This window comes from Oculina patagonica, chromosome 10 (assembly GCF_052425735.1).
Source record: "Oculina patagonica isolate OP01 chromosome 10, crgOcupat, whole genome shotgun sequence".
Lineage (NCBI taxonomy): Eukaryota > Metazoa > Cnidaria > Anthozoa > Scleractinia > Oculinidae > Oculina > Oculina patagonica.
Window position 1 is genome coordinate 7,221,293 of NC_135767.1, and position 16,072 is coordinate 7,237,364.

Below are 16,072 nucleotides of genomic sequence, written 5' to 3' on the forward strand. Positions count from 1 at the left end.
AGATCATACATGATCTGAGCAGAATTTACAGAAAATAAGATTATACATGATCTGAGCAGAATTTACAGAAATAAGATCATACAAGATCTGAGCAGAATTTACAGAAAATAAGATCATACATGATCTGAGCAGAATTGACAGAAAATAAGATCATACATGATCTGAGCAGAATTGACAGAAAATAAGATCATACATGATCTGAGCAGAATTGACAGAAAATAAGATCATACATGGTCTGAGCAGAATTGACAGAAAATAAGATCATATATGATCTGAGCAGAATTTACAGAAAAAAGATCATACATGATCTGAGCAGAATTGACAGAAAATAAGATCATACATGATCTGAGCAGAATTTACAGAAAATAAGATCATACATGATCTGAGCAGAATTTACAGAACAAATATTTCTGCTCCGAGTTGAAAGCAGAACTAAGACCAATTTGAGCTAAATTGAGAGCAGAAAAGTTTTTTCTGAGCAGTAACGCCTGCAAAACAAATAGCAGAATAGAAGTGGAGGATCTAGGGGAAGGGCCCGGGGCCTCTCTATACCTTTTGGCAGAAAACACTTTTTGATGACTCCCCCGCCCGCTAAACAAAATGGGGCCTCTTCTTAGTTGAACGTCTGGATCCGCCACTGCATGAATAGCTACATTTGAGCAGTATTGCCTGCAAAACAGCTTATGCTGAGCAGAATTTCCATGGAATCGATCATATCTGAGCAGAATTATGTATAATAGCTAGAGTATATCCAAGCAACGTAACCTTCCGAGGACGTGCATCAGCGTTTTAAGAAGAAAATAAATGCTCGGCAACCATCAGGCCCGAACAACGTATCACCTTTTTATAGCCGCACGCAATAATTGAAATATAAAATCAAATAATAACTAAGTGATATCCACGTATGAGGTTTCAGTATCTCTTTGGTTGACTTAATTTTAAATAGTTCATACTTATTTGCGCCAGGGTTTACTTTCGAGTCTTGTATCAGACTTGGATCTTCACAGCACAAAACAAACCGTCTTCCCTTCGCGCAAAGATCACATTTTTTACTCGTCGACTAAATTCCTAGGAGATGATTTGTTCGATTAGCACAAGTCGCAACTAACCACTTCAGAGCAACCAATAGTACAACTCATGAGGTCATAAGCAACCAATAGAAAAACTTCCTGTCAGCTTTCCCCTTGCCACGATTCTTTCAATTGCCCGTGCTCGTAGCCAGAATTATACTTGGTGTTTAAGCAACCAGCGGCGAAGTATGTTCTCGTGCATTTTTTTATCTTTATCTTGTTCCAATATACACGTTTTCTAGCTAATCGTTTGTGTGTTCATTCTTTGCAGGTTTGGAACATTTTGAAACTAAAGCATTACTTCCTTTTACCGACTTTACACTGAGTTGAAAATCAGAGCAGCATCTCGGGTGAGTGTGAAGCAGAACTTTAATCGTCTGACATTCTACAGGATATCTAAACGTGAGCTTACCTGTTGAGTTCATAAAACATTGTGATAAATTTGTTGGTATTTTCAACTTGAGCTGTTTTTTTTTTCTTTTTTATGTATAATTAAGTTAGTGGACTTGAAAATCGATACCCGTTATTCCGTTAGTACAAGGAATTTAAGCCGGACTGTATCCAACAGCAAATTGCCAAAACTAAAAAAGATGCCACAAAACCCGGCTTTCTAATTCAAATTTTGTAAACTTATGAAGGCTCCGTTGTCTTATTTGTAGGAGGAATGTTAAAGTGCAGTTTTTCAGGAAGCGAAAAACGGTGTAGTTGATTTTTTCACCATTTCCTAAAAAAATCAAAACGCATAAAAAGCACACAACCTGAAAATATCCGACCTTCCAGAATTCTTTTTGTGGGCGTGTATTATTTGCGACTGTTTTGTCCTTGGTATATTATTTTCTTGGCTTTTCTCTGCATTAACTGATATTTTTTTCCCATTTATTTTTTGAATTGAACACTGAATTTGTAAATATTACTTATGCGCACACTAATTTAGTCTTCCGGTAACTATACGGTCGTATCGTTTATGGTTTTCACTTTTTACTCTGATTTTTTTTTACCATTTCAAGTCGCACAACTTGATCACGTGCCAAAGTTCAAGCTATTGTTTCTTTGAAGGCGCGTCATGTGATACATTCTCGTCAAGTAGAAAACAGCGTTTCACTTTATAATAAGGTTTCTTTTTCTTTTTTAACAGAAATGTCGACTCATCTGAAGATTGCTTTTGTGACTTCTCTGCTGTTGTTCATTTTGATGGAAGAATTCAACCCCGTCCTGGCCAAGCATGGAGAACGGCTGAAACAAAGGACAAAAATATTGGAAACCACCGTGGTAGAACTGAAAGAAAAGATAAAAGCACTGGAAGAATGCAATGGTGAGTATACACAGTTAGCTCAGTCTTAAGTCAGCCCTGACATACGTTCTTTTAGTCATACTTTTTTCACAAAGAAATGATAAGTCTGCCCAAATTTGTCTGTACATGCACAAAAATAAAATGAACATTGACTTTGCTTTCTTGTGATAGTGAAAGCACGCGCTTATGGAGAAGACGAATTTTAATTGATTTAAATGTACACGTGCGTTTTGCGTAGTTAATGCACTACCGTGACCTTCGATTACCCAGCACTAGACACATGTACGCGTTGCGAATATTTTTTTTTTCATGTAATATCCCATTATTTGTCACATGTACATACAGTAAAGGGTAAAGTCTCTAGTTGTAGCCTGATGTTTGCCACTTGCGACCTTACCTTTGACGTGCAGTAGTAACACTTAGACGTACAAGCAAATTCATACCCCCACGGTGGTAAAAGGGGGGGGACCCCTCCCCAAGGTTATTTAAGCAAATCGTACAATTTTGTTTTAAAATACTGGAAAAAATAAAGAAAATGTCAAAAATGACGATTTTTGGCCAGACCTGCTTGTAATTATAACGTTGCCATGGCAACGTCAAACATCATAGACACATGGTTAATATATCAAAATTTTTGCAAGAGATGAATGAACAGCTACTGAAAGTTTCAGCATAATAGAGTAAATCCTCTTTTCACAATTCCAAAAATACCTCAAACCCCATTGTACTTACGGGGAACAGTAGAAGAAACTCTTCTCTTCTACTACCCATGATAACAATAATAATGACTTTGATGATGATGATGATGATGATGATGATGATTATAATTATAATCGTTACTACTAAGTTTAGAATATTGCGAACACAATAAAATAGATATAATAAAATAGTATAACAGTAATATATACTTTATTCCAGCCTGCTCAAAGATAAAAGAACTGAATAACAAGATCAATGAGTTGCAAGAAGAGAAAGAAACCAACAAACCAAGTAAGCTGACACAACTTATTTTAATACTTTATGTCGCAATCGCTCACAGTGTACTACGATTTTTGAGAATTACCAGATAAAGTAGAAAAACAAGCAACAACTCCAACATTATTTGCATTATCTTGAGATAAAAAATTATCTCGGGATAGGAAATTATTTCGAGATAAAAAATTTATCTCGAGGTAGAAAAATATCCTTACCTCGAGATAACTAAATAAAACACAGCAGATTTATCGCGAGATAAAAATAAAAAGAGCATGGCACCTATGGGCCACCACTCTGGAAGCCGTGATAAACAGACTGCAAATCTAGCGAGATTTAGCTTATAAATTCAATCAAATTACCGAAGTTATAAGCACCGTTCCCATGTGTCAGTAGTATAATAGGGATGTTTTAGGCCTCGTTTTGGGGGCAGATTCTCATTAACAAGGGGCGGAAAACATTAACTGGCGTGATGTCATAGTCTCATGAAAAAAAATGCGGTGGATTTAAATAAATTGTGGATGGTCTATTTTTACCTTTCTTGCTATAACCGGTTTGCCGGTTTCTCATGTTCTATTTTTACCTTGGCTAGTATAACCAGTTTGACAGGCTTCGTTTTATTTTGGGATCACAGTAGCGGTTTAGGGTTTGTGCATTTTTTTCATTTTATTCAAAATCCAGACCATTAAGTGTGTGGTTATGCAAGCTCTTTTTCGCATAAATAATCTATAGCCGTCATTATTGTTTTCGAACAATGGTTTTATACGCAATACGCTTAAGTTTGTAAAATGCTATCTCTTCCTCTTTCACAACCACCACCGCCACCACAATTTTATGGTTTTCCTCCTCTTTCTCCACAATTCTACCTTACATCAGCCCTGCATCGTTCTAACATCGGCCCACCGCCTCCACAATTCTATTGTTTTCCTCCTCCTCCTCCTTCACAATTCTATTGCTGTCCTCCTCCTCCTCCACAATTCTAGGAGGAGGAAGAAGAGAAGGAGGAAAGCATCGCCAATGGGATGCAGTATTTCCTGTTTTCAAAATTGGATGTCATGAAGCGATCGTCGTAGGCATCTCATTATGCTTTATATAATTTTAATCAATAGACTTTTCAATCGTTTCCAGGTACCTGTCCGAGTGGCTGGTCGCAGTTTAAAGAATACTGTTACCTTGTGAATAGTAACAGTCAGCAGTGGGATACTGCTAAACAGTACTGCCGTTCCCTCGGCAACGGAGTAGACCTAGTGAAGATCAACAACGATGAAGAAAACAAGTTCGTCCTGCAACTCGTGAGAGACAAAGCTCCGTCAATGGTAAAGGTTTATATCGGACTGCACTGGGGCTACAACACCCAGAGTTGGGCCTGGAGTGTCGATAACTCGCAACCAGTCTATACCAATTGGAATGCAGGTGAACCTAATGGAAATGCCAATGAGCCATGTGGAGAGATGTACACTAACGCATCTAATCAAAATATTAATGGTTACTGGAATGATTTACCCTGTACTGAGTCTAACGGCCTTGTTTGTAAGAAGTTGGCATCCTAGTCACCACGCTTCAACAACGATCAAAGCCGCACTAGTCATGTTTGGTGCTAGGAAATTTACGCCTATTCATGTATGGTCCAGGCCATTTTAAAGGAGCTACGTCAAAGGGATTTCACTGATTTTTGGTCAAAACTGTTCTGAAATTAGTGGTAGACAACTTAACCCCTGAAAAACATCTTTGAACATCTAAAGGAAGATGTAACCTTAATTTGCGGATAGAAATCAATCTCCGGCTATAAATGTGCATTTTAGGAAGACGCGTAGATTAAACTTAAAACGTTTAGCCTTAGTTTTTCAAGTTGCAATCCATTTCCATCCTAGCCATCTGGAGCCAAAGACACTTGTTAAGGTTTTCAGTGATCTAATATAGCAATTGTTAATAAAAAATGGACCATTATTTTCAGATTTCCAACATCACGAATATATATTTTGGCTGTTCAAAAATCTGTTAAAATCCATTACAATGCCCCTTTAAAATGTAATGAAGAACAAATAATTGTAAAAGAACCGAGGGGAGTAGAAGAAATAGCGGCTTGAAAATAAAAAAGAGCTATCGTAAATTCTTTGTTGCTTCAGATTTGTTTTTGAACGCTATGCTCGCCGGGGTATTTACATTTACTTTCGAGGATTTAAAGTAAAAAAATTCCTAAACATGATTAATAAGAATTACTAATTAAAAAAGATATTTAATATTTTGTCACTGACCGAACGAAAAGGTTGCATTGAGCGATATATACCCGGTTTGATTTATAATAATATCAAAGCAATATACAGCAAAGCATACCTCTTACTTTTATTTATTGCCCAAGCGCGAACGCATTTGCAATTTTTGTGCATATTGGCCGTTTTCACACTAGAAGACGGACAAATTTTCTAGACGGACAAGTCGTCTGATTATTTCTTCGTCTAGTGTGAAATTAAAACGGCTTTTAGACGACTTGTCCACCTAGACGACCAAGTCGTCCTCGAAAAATCGTCTTCCTAGACGGCCAAATCGACGGACAAATTCAGACGACTTGTACGTCCAAAATCGTGTTCGTCCCGTTTTCACACTTAAACGATTTGTCCGTCTAGACGATTTGTCCGTCTCTAGTGTGAAAAGGGCCATTTGGTATGTGAAGTTTTTGCGAAAAAAAACAGCCGTCATTAAGTGGTTTTAAGTGGAAAATAGTTCTCGAACAGAAACCGAGAGCAAACCAGGTTTTATACAATACTGAAAACAATTAAGAGTGCTTGCAGTCTATCTGTTTGTGAAAGAAAGAAGGAAAAGAACTGCGCTAAGACGCCGAAAGAAACCTGTTGACGTTTGCGCGTTGCTATATATGCATTGCTTGAAAAGCGCTCACACTGTTACATGAAGCACGACTGGGGGACATTCTATCGAGTGCTCTGCATTTCTCCGCAACACAGACTTCTTCTTTAACGCTCCCTTACAAACTTTACAAGAAAGTTTTTAAGATGAAGCTTGGGAAGAATGAGCAGTGTACGATATAAAACGCGCGGTGGACGCTCCCGTGTGTTGACTCCAGACCTTTCCTTTTTTGACCTCCTGTCTTCCCTTGAGAGCTTCTAAGGAGGAGAGAGATCAGGTATCCGTGAAAATTTGTTCTGCTTGCTATTATTGTCACTGTTCCTGTTATTTCATTGGCTGGCAGGCTCGTCCTATAGACGTTCTTCTAAAACAAGCTTGAAATTTTTTTCAATCTTCAAGTGAAAAACACCAACTAGTTTTCTCGGCGAATGCAGGGCAGTAAGAATTAGTGTTTCAATCACTCCTCTCTAAACAGTCTTTTGTTTCTCAACTGATTAAAAAAAGGACGCACAAGCGTTATCCTCTGACTGAAATAACGGTTTTGTACAGATATATAATCATTACTGATTTCGAAGCTACTTTAAGGCAAAATTTGCAAGATTTTGCAACATTTACAACCACACTACAAAGCAGAGTAATAGGCTATCTTTGAGGGTTATATTATAACTTCAAGAATTTGCGTTAAAATAAGCTAGAGATCTACCCCCTGTTAAATTACAGCTCAGACAATGGTGTAGACTGTCCGGCCCTTTAAATATCAGTCGCTGAAGACTGAGGCCGTCCCCGTTTAGCTCCTTTTTTCTACGTTTACCGTCGTCCGACCGATCCATATCTTTAGCGTTCTTTTTTTTTTTAAAAAAAGACTCATGGATGCTGGCAGATCGCAAAGAAACGTTGGTGGTTCATCTTTATTACGCTTTTCTCAGCTTATTTTAACCACGACATCGAATTGTTTTTTTTTTCATCCCCATTGCCACCAGGTTGATTTTGTAACCCCGTTTTTTTGTTTCCAGCCTCCACGACAATGATGCTTGGGAACCGGGCCTCGTATTCCAGTAGATTGCCCCCGTTTTTTGACCTTTTTTCAGGATTTTTTTTTAAATCCGACTGACTAACCCAAATTTAGGGAACGCATCCGATAGTAAACGGCGAAAAAAAGGGAGATGGCCTGATGACGTTACATGCGAACGCTATGAAATTTGGAGGGAATTACCCAATGCCCCGCAAATGTGAGCTAAAACACTTGATTATGGCCAACATGACGTATTTCCCGAGTTTGGGTGGGATTCCGATTCAAAATGGCGTCGGACACAAAGATTTTACGAATGGCTGTTGTCGGTGCAGACAGTACTCTTGAGTATGTTTGAAGAGGAAGAAGTCAGTAACGGTAATACACGTCATATTATCCAAACTGGCGGCACGCAGGAAATTTAAAAGAGATAATCTTAACCACTTTTTTTGCTTTTAATACTTTATGTCTCGCTTGTCTTGTGAAATTTGGAATTTAGGCATTTAGTAAAATAATTCAACTTCAACTTGTTGTCAGAGTGGACGTTCCCTTGAAGTATTCATATAACCCAAAAAAATAGCCTATTACACTGCTTTGTAATGTGGTTGTGAGTGTTGCAAAATCTTGCAAATTATGACTTGAAGCCTGTTTACATGATTCTGTAAACCTTTCATTCCGGAACGAGTTCATTCCATCCCCATATATTTCTCTGTATCTGTTTACATGATACCGAGACGAAAGTCAAGTCATTCCGGAATGAGTTCATTCCGGTTTTCATTCCGGAATGAAATTTTTGTTCTGGAATGACATTTTATTTTGGTATCATGTAAAAACAAAACGAATTTCATTCCGAGATAAAACCGCACCTCATGAAACTGCATACGGAGGCCACAGTTGAACTAAGAGCGAAAAAACGAAATAGTATTTCCTGTTTGGCCCAAAGAAGCAGCCTTACGGTCAAATTGCTCGTTAAAATTGTTAAAATTGCAAATGTGGCTAATAATGGACACAATAACATGTTCGCGCAAAACCTGCGCCATCTTTGTTTCTGATCTCGCGCGAAAGCCACGCAAGTGAAAACGCCTTAGGTTGAGCCGATCGACTCTGTCATGTAAATGCAGAACAAACTTCATTCCGGGACGAACGAATGAAAGTCATTCCTTCCGGGATCATCTAAACAGTCCCTTAAAGTAGCTTGGTAATCAGTAATGATTATATCTCTGTACAAAACCGTTATTTTAATCAGCTGAGGATAACGCTTGTGCAGCCTTTTAAAATCAGTTTAGAAACAAAAGACTGTTTAGAGAGGAGTGATTGAAACACTAATTCTTACTGCGCTGCATTCGTCGAGAAAACTAGTTGGTGTTTTTCACTTGAACATTAAGAAATAATTCAAGCCTTTTTTGCAAAGTACGTCAAGAGTGACGTTAACGGCAAGCAGAACTGTTTTTCACGCTCCGTAGAAGCTCTCAAGGGAAAACAGGAGGTCAAAAAAGGAAAGATCTGGAGTCAACACACGGGAGCGTCACGGCGCGTTTTACATTGTACACTGCTAAATCTTCTCACGCTTTATATTATCTTTTCTTATCTTAAGTCTCTGTTGTGGAGAGATGCAGAGCACTCGATAGCATGCCCCCCAGTCTTTCTGTAACAGTGTGAGTGCTTTTCAAGCAATGCATAGCAACGCGCAAACGTCAACAGATTTTTTTTTTCGGCGTCTTCGCGCAGTTCTTTTCCTTTTTTTGCACAAAATTGTTTTTGACTGCTACTTGCACTGGTCACTGGGTCTTTTCTGGGTCTTTTCTCTTAGGGTCCGACGAGCGTTTTTCCTCTGCGAATACGAACGCAGAAAACAGAAAAGGCGAATTGGACGAGAAAGGGTTGGGGCGAGACGCGAAAATACTCCTAATCGCTTGTTGGGTTCTATTGTAGTAGCGTACGCGCTTCCGGTTTTCGAAACAAACAGACAGACTGCAAGCAGTCTTAAGTGTCAGTCCGGCTTAAAGCGGTCCTCTTGACTTCGCGCCAAAAAAAAGTTTCCTTTTATTTTTTGCCTGTGAAAAGGCTTTGGTCCATACATACAAAAAGGCAATAAATTATTTTCTAGTTCTTTATTTTCGCTTTGCTACAGGCCAAAATTGAATTTTGGCCGACATGGGGCCGCCAACGGTAGTCGAAGGGCTAAATTTCGACCATTTTGTGAAGCGCGCTATGTCCACAAAAATGCACTTGACGGAATATCCTTTAGCACAAACTCTAAGACATCTTTATTTAGTTCACTGACGAAACGAGGAAAATATTTCGAAAATTCTAAGCATGCCAGCGCTTCTAAAAGACACCATACTCTGAGGTCTTTATTCACACGTTAAGATTTAGGTAAATACGAGAGAATAAAACTCAAAAGTTTCAACATAAATTGGATTAAAAAAGCACATCAATGCAATCTTCTTACCTCAATAAACCGTTTTCTACTTTCAAACCGGTGGGTATCTCCTTGGATTGCACGCGAGAACAAATTAAAATCTGCCATAATCAGTGTGTTTACATAGTTGTCGCTCGTGCCGAAGCTGATTTGCATAACCTTGCACTCGACGAGAAAACTCCCTCAACCGTCCAAACTCGATTAAATAACTTTAGAATATAAGGAAATTGCTTCTTTTGATATTCCTATACCATACAGACCCAGCGCTGAGAAAGAAACTGTGTTGAAGATGACCAGAATACTCGCGGCGTGCGAGACTCCACAAAGTAAATATTGACGGTTACACTGGTCGCACTTGTCCCAACAATGTAAGTTTAATTCGCTCCTGTAGTATCTCTAGGGAAAGAAGAAGAGTCGAAATTCAGCCATTTAATAAATTTAAAACGTGTTAAAACGACAAATTGAATTCTGACAACGGGAAGTAACCAAATCGATCATGCAAAGACAACTTATAACTTTACGTCCAAAAACATCACTTACAGGTTGCTTACTGAGGAAGTGTAGTCGCCAGATACAATCAACAAGCTTCAATAGAACTGTTTTATGTGACAAAAAGGCACTAATTTCAATTCATACTTAATGTGTTTCATTCCACAAGCGTTCATTTGGAGCCACAATGCAAGTTATGTGCTTCGAGATCCGTTAAACAGAAACTTTTGTAGTGCGGTTGCGTCACAGTATTTTGCAATGTCACGCAAATTGTAACGTATTCTTATCAGAGGGTCTCAATGGGGTGGTGGCTTTCACGGTTAACCGGTTAAAATTTTGGCTTTTTTACGGCTAGTGGTTAATTTATTTCCATAACGGTTAACAGAAGTTAACAGTTAATTTTCATTGTTTTAAAAAGTTAAAAATTAATTTCCATTATTGAAAAACATATTTTAGGTCTCAGGGCCATTCTGGCACGATAAGGTGAACTAGTTCAGTTTATTTATAATTACTGACCGATTTTTTACGGTTAACATATTTTACGGCTAACGGTTAAAATTGTCCAATTTTGACGCCTAACGGCTAAATTTTTGGCCGTTTTACGGCTAACGGTTAACCCCATTGAGACCCTCTTATTAGCTGTGTGATGCGAGGTGAGTTTCTTTTTTGAGAAAAGAATAAATGAACAGAGTAATTTACCTCTGTGGTCGGGCATTTGGGAGTAAATCGGCAAATGACAGAACAGAAAATAAAACAAATGAATAGTGTTCCGAAAAAGAGACAGAGTGTGCTAAACTGTTTTTACTGTTGAAAGGAACTGAAAAATGCGACCCGAACCTGCGTTTGTAAGTTTTCATTTTGATATCGTCACTTTATCTCATCTGTGAGAAAAATTGTATGACCTGCCAAATATTTTTTCCAACAAGATAGGACTGAGGCAAATGAAAAAAGGAACAGATTTATTTTTACGAGAAACCCATAATGGTTGTTCAACTCTTTTGTACTTGGAGGTGGTTTTATTAGTAGCGCTTCAGAAGGGATCATATAATGAAACCATGCCATCATTGTATTTTTTTATAACTGTACTTATTTATTCTTCAGAAAATATGGGGAATTTCTACTACACGAGAAAAGGGCTGGGTAACCCCCCCCCCCCCACCCGAAAAAAAAAATCTACCATCACTATGTTTCTGAGCACCAGGACGCACTTGCAAGGGATGAACTAGTTGATTTTTTGTCTTCATCTCTCGAGCAGGTATACATTAGTGGCCAAAACATGATGTTTTAGTTTTGAAACGTGACTGGGAGGGGGACTCGTCGTACTCCAAGCCAAGCACAGTGAAATTCCTTCCCCCCTCCGTGGTACTCAAGTTTCCCAAAATTTCTTTTACAGTGTCCGGTGTGTCTGTAATTATTTGTGACAATACATAACTAGGCAGTTCCGACGATCCTGCTTCATGGTGCTTTTTGGGGAAAATCTTTAAAAGTGGGAAGGCATAAGAGACATAAGGTGCACGCTCTGAAGTCGTCGATGCCACAGGCTCTGTAAAATACAATTTTCGCAGATTGCGGATCTCTTCTTGTAGTGCTTTCGGGAAAAGGAGTCTCGTTGAAAGTCATACACCGCCTAGCGTGATCGTGATAAAACGATTTGTACAAAGTTCACGAGACTGAATACTGATCTATTTTATACTGTGCTATCGATACCTTCGGCACTGAAATATGGGAAGGGGGGGGAAGGGGTGGGGATGAGCCTTCCAAGTTTTTGTTTGGGGGACTTCAGTCAGGCACCCTGCCCCCCTCCCTCCGCCGGCTATGTAACTAAAAAAAGTAGACATTATAACGGTATTCTTGTATTCCTTAATCCTTCTGACACGTTATCGAAATTCAATGTCGCAATGCTAAAGGCCACGTGCGCTCACTTTGTACTTCCACACAAAGGGACTTGGTGCGGAAAGAGTGCAGCAGTTATAAGTTGCTGACGAAACTGCTGACAGCTGTTCGAGAGATGAAGATAAAAATCAACTAGTTCCCTTGCAAGTATGTCCTGGTGCTCAGAATATGTGCTCTAAAAAATACAATGATTCTGCAGCGCTACAGATAACACCACTTCCAAGTAGAAACAGAGACTCAAAAGAGTTGAACAACCATTATGGATATCTCGAAAAAATAAATCGGTTCCTTTTTCATTTGCCTCAGTCCTATCTTGTTGGAAAAAAAATTTGGCAGGTCATACAATTTTTCTCACAGATGAGATAAAGTGACGATATCAAACTGAATACTTACAAACGCAGCTTCGGGTCGCATTTTGCAACTTCTTTGGGTCTGTTGGAATGAAACACATCAAGAATGAATTGAAATTAGTGCCTTTTTGTCACATAAAACAGTTCTATTGAAGCTTGTTGATTGTATCTGGCGACTACACTTCCTCAGTAAGCAACCTGTAAGTGATGTTTTTGGACGTAAAGTTATAAGTTGTCTTTGCATGATCGATTTGGTTATTTCCCGTTGTCAGAATTCAATTTGTCGTTTTAACACGTTTTATATTTATTAAATGGCTGAATTTCGACTCTTCTTCTTTCCCTAGAGATACTACAGGAGCGAATTGAACTTACATTATTGGGACTAGGCTTTTGTACATTATGCTAGCATTTTTTCGAGCATTTTAGTAAGGCAAAAGCATTGAGCATTATTCGAGAAAATAAAAAAGAAATTAATTTTTTCAGAGAAAATGAAGACTAAAACTCAAAATTCAACTACAAATAACTTTCTCGAGATAGTCAACTACTTTCTGTACTTAGCCTTGTAGATGATTTCGAGGATTATGATTTTTGGCCGCATTTATGAACTTGTATACGTTGTTGTTGTTACTAACAACAATTCTACGTTTTTGTAAGTGCTAACAGTTTACACCATGTTAAAAACTTTGAAATTAATTTTGAAAAACCGGTGGAATAATGAGCATTATCCGAGCATTTTAGTGACTTTTTTGGGGGGAGACCGAGCATTTTAGTGGGAAAAATGGAGCATTAAGGTGGAGCATTTTAGTGGGGAAACAAAAGCATAATGTACAAAAGCCTAATTGGGACAAGTGCGACCAGTGTAACCGTCAATATTTACTTTGTGGAGTCTCGCACGCCGCGAGTATTCTGGTCATCTTCAACACAGTTTCTTTCTCAGCGCTGGGTCTGTATGGTATAGGAATATCAAAAGAAGCAATTTCCTTATATTCTAAAGTTATTTAATCGAGTTTGGACGGTTGAGGGAGTTTTCTCGTCGAGTGCAAGGTTATGCAAATCAGCTTCGGCACGATCGACAACTATGTAAACACACTGACTATGGCAGATTTTAATTTGTTCTCGCGTGCAATCCAAGGAGATACCCACCGGTTTGAAAGTAGAAAACGGTTTATTGAGGTTAGAAGATTGCATTGATGTGCTTTTTTAATCCAATTTATGTTGAAACTTTTGAGTTTTATTCTCCCGTATTAACCTAAATTTTAACGTGTGAATAAAGACCTCAGAGTATGGTGTCTTTTAGAAGCGCTGGCATGTTTAGAATTTTCGAAAAATTTTCCTCGTTTCGTCAGTGAACTAAATAAAGATGTCTTAGAGTTTGTGCTAAAGGATATTTCGTCAAGTGCATTTTTGTGGACATAGCGCGCTTCACAAAATGGTCGAAATTCAGCACTTCGACTACCGTTGGCGGCCCCATGTCGGCCAAAATTCAATTTTGGCCTGTAGCAAAGCGAAAATAAAGAACTAGAAAATAATTTATTGCCTTTTTGTATGTATGGACCAAAGCCTTTTCACAGGCAAAAAATAAAAGGAAACTTTTTTTTGGCGCGAAGTCAAGAGGACCGCTTTAAGCCGGACTGACACTTAATTGTTTGTAGTATTGTATAAAACCTGGTTTCCTCTTCGTTTCTGTTCGAGACCTTGAAAGACATGTCATGGCGACTGGGATTTCGATCGCAAAAACGTCACATACCAAATGTGCATAAAAATGTTAATGAGTTCGCGCTTGGGCCACAAATGAAAGTAAGAGGCATGCTATACTGTACATTGCTTTGATAAAATTGAATATTATGTTCACATTAAATGGTTTGTCACTGACTCTTTATAAAAACGCTATTTAAATAAAAACGTAGTGCGAGGCTAATTATATATCAGACCGGGGGAATATCGCCCAGTGCGGCTCTTTCGCTGGTCAGTGACAAAATATTTAATAACTTTTAGTAATTATTTTCAATTTTGTTTAGGAATTTTTTTTACTTCAAATCCTCGAATGAAAATGTAAATACCCCGGCGGGCATAGTGTTTAAAAAACAAATCTGAAGCAACGAAAGAATTCACGATAACTCTTTTATTTTCAAGCCGCTATTTTTTCTACACCCCTCAGTTCTTTTACAATTATTTCTTCTTCATTACATTTTAAAATGGCCTGGACCATCGATGAACAGTCGTTAATTTCCCAACACCAAACATGACTAGTGCGGCTTTGATCGTTATTGAAGCGTGGTGACTAGGAGGCCAACTTCTTACAGACATAGCCCATTCGATTCAAACAGGATAAATCATTCCAGTAACCATTGACAGGCGAATTGCTGTTGAGGATCATATGTCCGCATGGCTCATTGGCGTTTCCGTTAGGTTCACCAGTTTTCCAATTCGTGTAGACTGGATCCGAGTTATCACTCCAGGCCCATTTCTGGGTGTTGACGTGCCAGACCAGTCCGATCCAAACCCCATGCAGTGACGGAGCCCTCTCACTCACGAGTTGCAGGACGAACTCGTTTTCTTCAACGCTGTTGATCTTCACTAGTTGTACGCCGTTGCCAATGGAACGACAGTACTGTTTGGCAGAGGGTCCATTCCGACTGAAACTATACACTCGGTAACAGTATGCCTGAAACTGCAACCAGCCACTCGGACAGGTACCTGGAAACAATTGAAAAGTTCATTGGTTAAAAATATATAAAGGATAATAAAATGCCCACAATGATCGTTTCATGTCATCTATATACGAGAATACTAAAGGTTCTCAATGAGAAGTGGAGTGCTGCCGCAACCCTTCAAGAATATATGGATGTATAGAAAAATAACTTCATTTGAAAAGTAGATAAATACTTTCTGATGGAAAGAGAAACAAAAGTTCAAATGAAGTATACCGGTAAGTAATACCACAATCTTGAAAATTAAAATCCCCACGCATCTCAATAAAAACAACTTGTATTAAGTTTGTATCAAATTTCAATCCGACTACAAGGTTGTACAAATTTTATTTTATTTTAGAAGCTAGCAAACGACTTTCGCATGTGCATGTTGCATGCAGGAACACAAACATGCATTATACTATTGCAGATGCTCACGGAAAGCAACACAACATAAATTTCCAAATTATTGAATCTAGTTTCAAGAAATCAGCTAGACGATTTAAAAGCAAATCAACATTTGAATACATTTACCAATCATTTGAAGTTGACTTTGTACGAGCTGCATTGTTGAATTTTCGTTGTGTTCTTAGAATGGTCAGGGGAAAATGAAATTCTTGAAGGTCATGGAAAAGTCAGGGGATTTATATTGAGTCACCGGAAATTGAAATTTTGTAAAAGAGTGTGGGAAAATCGTTTAAATTATAACACCTGATTTAATACCGTTAACGGTTGCAAGCGTCGTGTTTTTAAAAACCGAGGCGAAAGCTGCTACCATATCTGATAATTTCGGTGGAGATTCTCTAAAGCTCAACAATTTTTTAAGGCTTTGACTTTCTCAAGACTTTCTCTGAAGTTCTTACAATATAGTAGCTTTATCACTGCGGCTTTATCAAGAACGGTAGATTTGGGAATTAATTAATGACAGACCATTTATTACCTGATGCGCATCCCATGAAACATAAAGCCACAATACACAGTGGTAAAACTGCAAGCATCTTCATCTTGGTTTTGTTAATTCTGA

At 38.3% G+C, this 16,072-nt stretch overlaps 2 protein-coding genes across 2 annotated transcripts; one reads left to right on the forward strand and one right to left on the reverse strand.

The window, feature by feature from the left end:
• The first annotated feature begins 1,240 nt into the window (after positions 1-1,240).
• Positions 1,241-5,148, forward strand: LOC144667124 (perlucin-like protein). The gene is made up of 5 exons (XM_078528512.1): positions 1,241-1,256; positions 1,342-1,420; positions 2,206-2,382; positions 3,280-3,351; positions 4,462-5,148. Exons 3-5 carry the CDS (start codon positions 2,208-2,210, stop codon positions 4,881-4,883), a joined length of 669 nt encoding a protein of 222 aa, XP_078384638.1. The 5' UTR covers positions 1,241-1,256; positions 1,342-1,420; positions 2,206-2,207; the 3' UTR covers positions 4,884-5,148.
• A 9,317-nt stretch (positions 5,149-14,465) lies between these two features.
• LOC144628037 (perlucin-like protein) lies at positions 14,466-16,072 on the reverse strand. The gene is made up of 2 exons (XM_078486091.1): positions 15,989-16,072; positions 14,466-15,055 (listed from the first exon to the last, which is right to left on the reverse strand). The coding sequence occupies exons 1-2, from the start codon at positions 16,050-16,052 to the stop codon at positions 14,640-14,642; spliced, it is 480 nt and encodes a 159-aa protein (XP_078342217.1). The 5' UTR covers positions 16,053-16,072; the 3' UTR covers positions 14,466-14,639.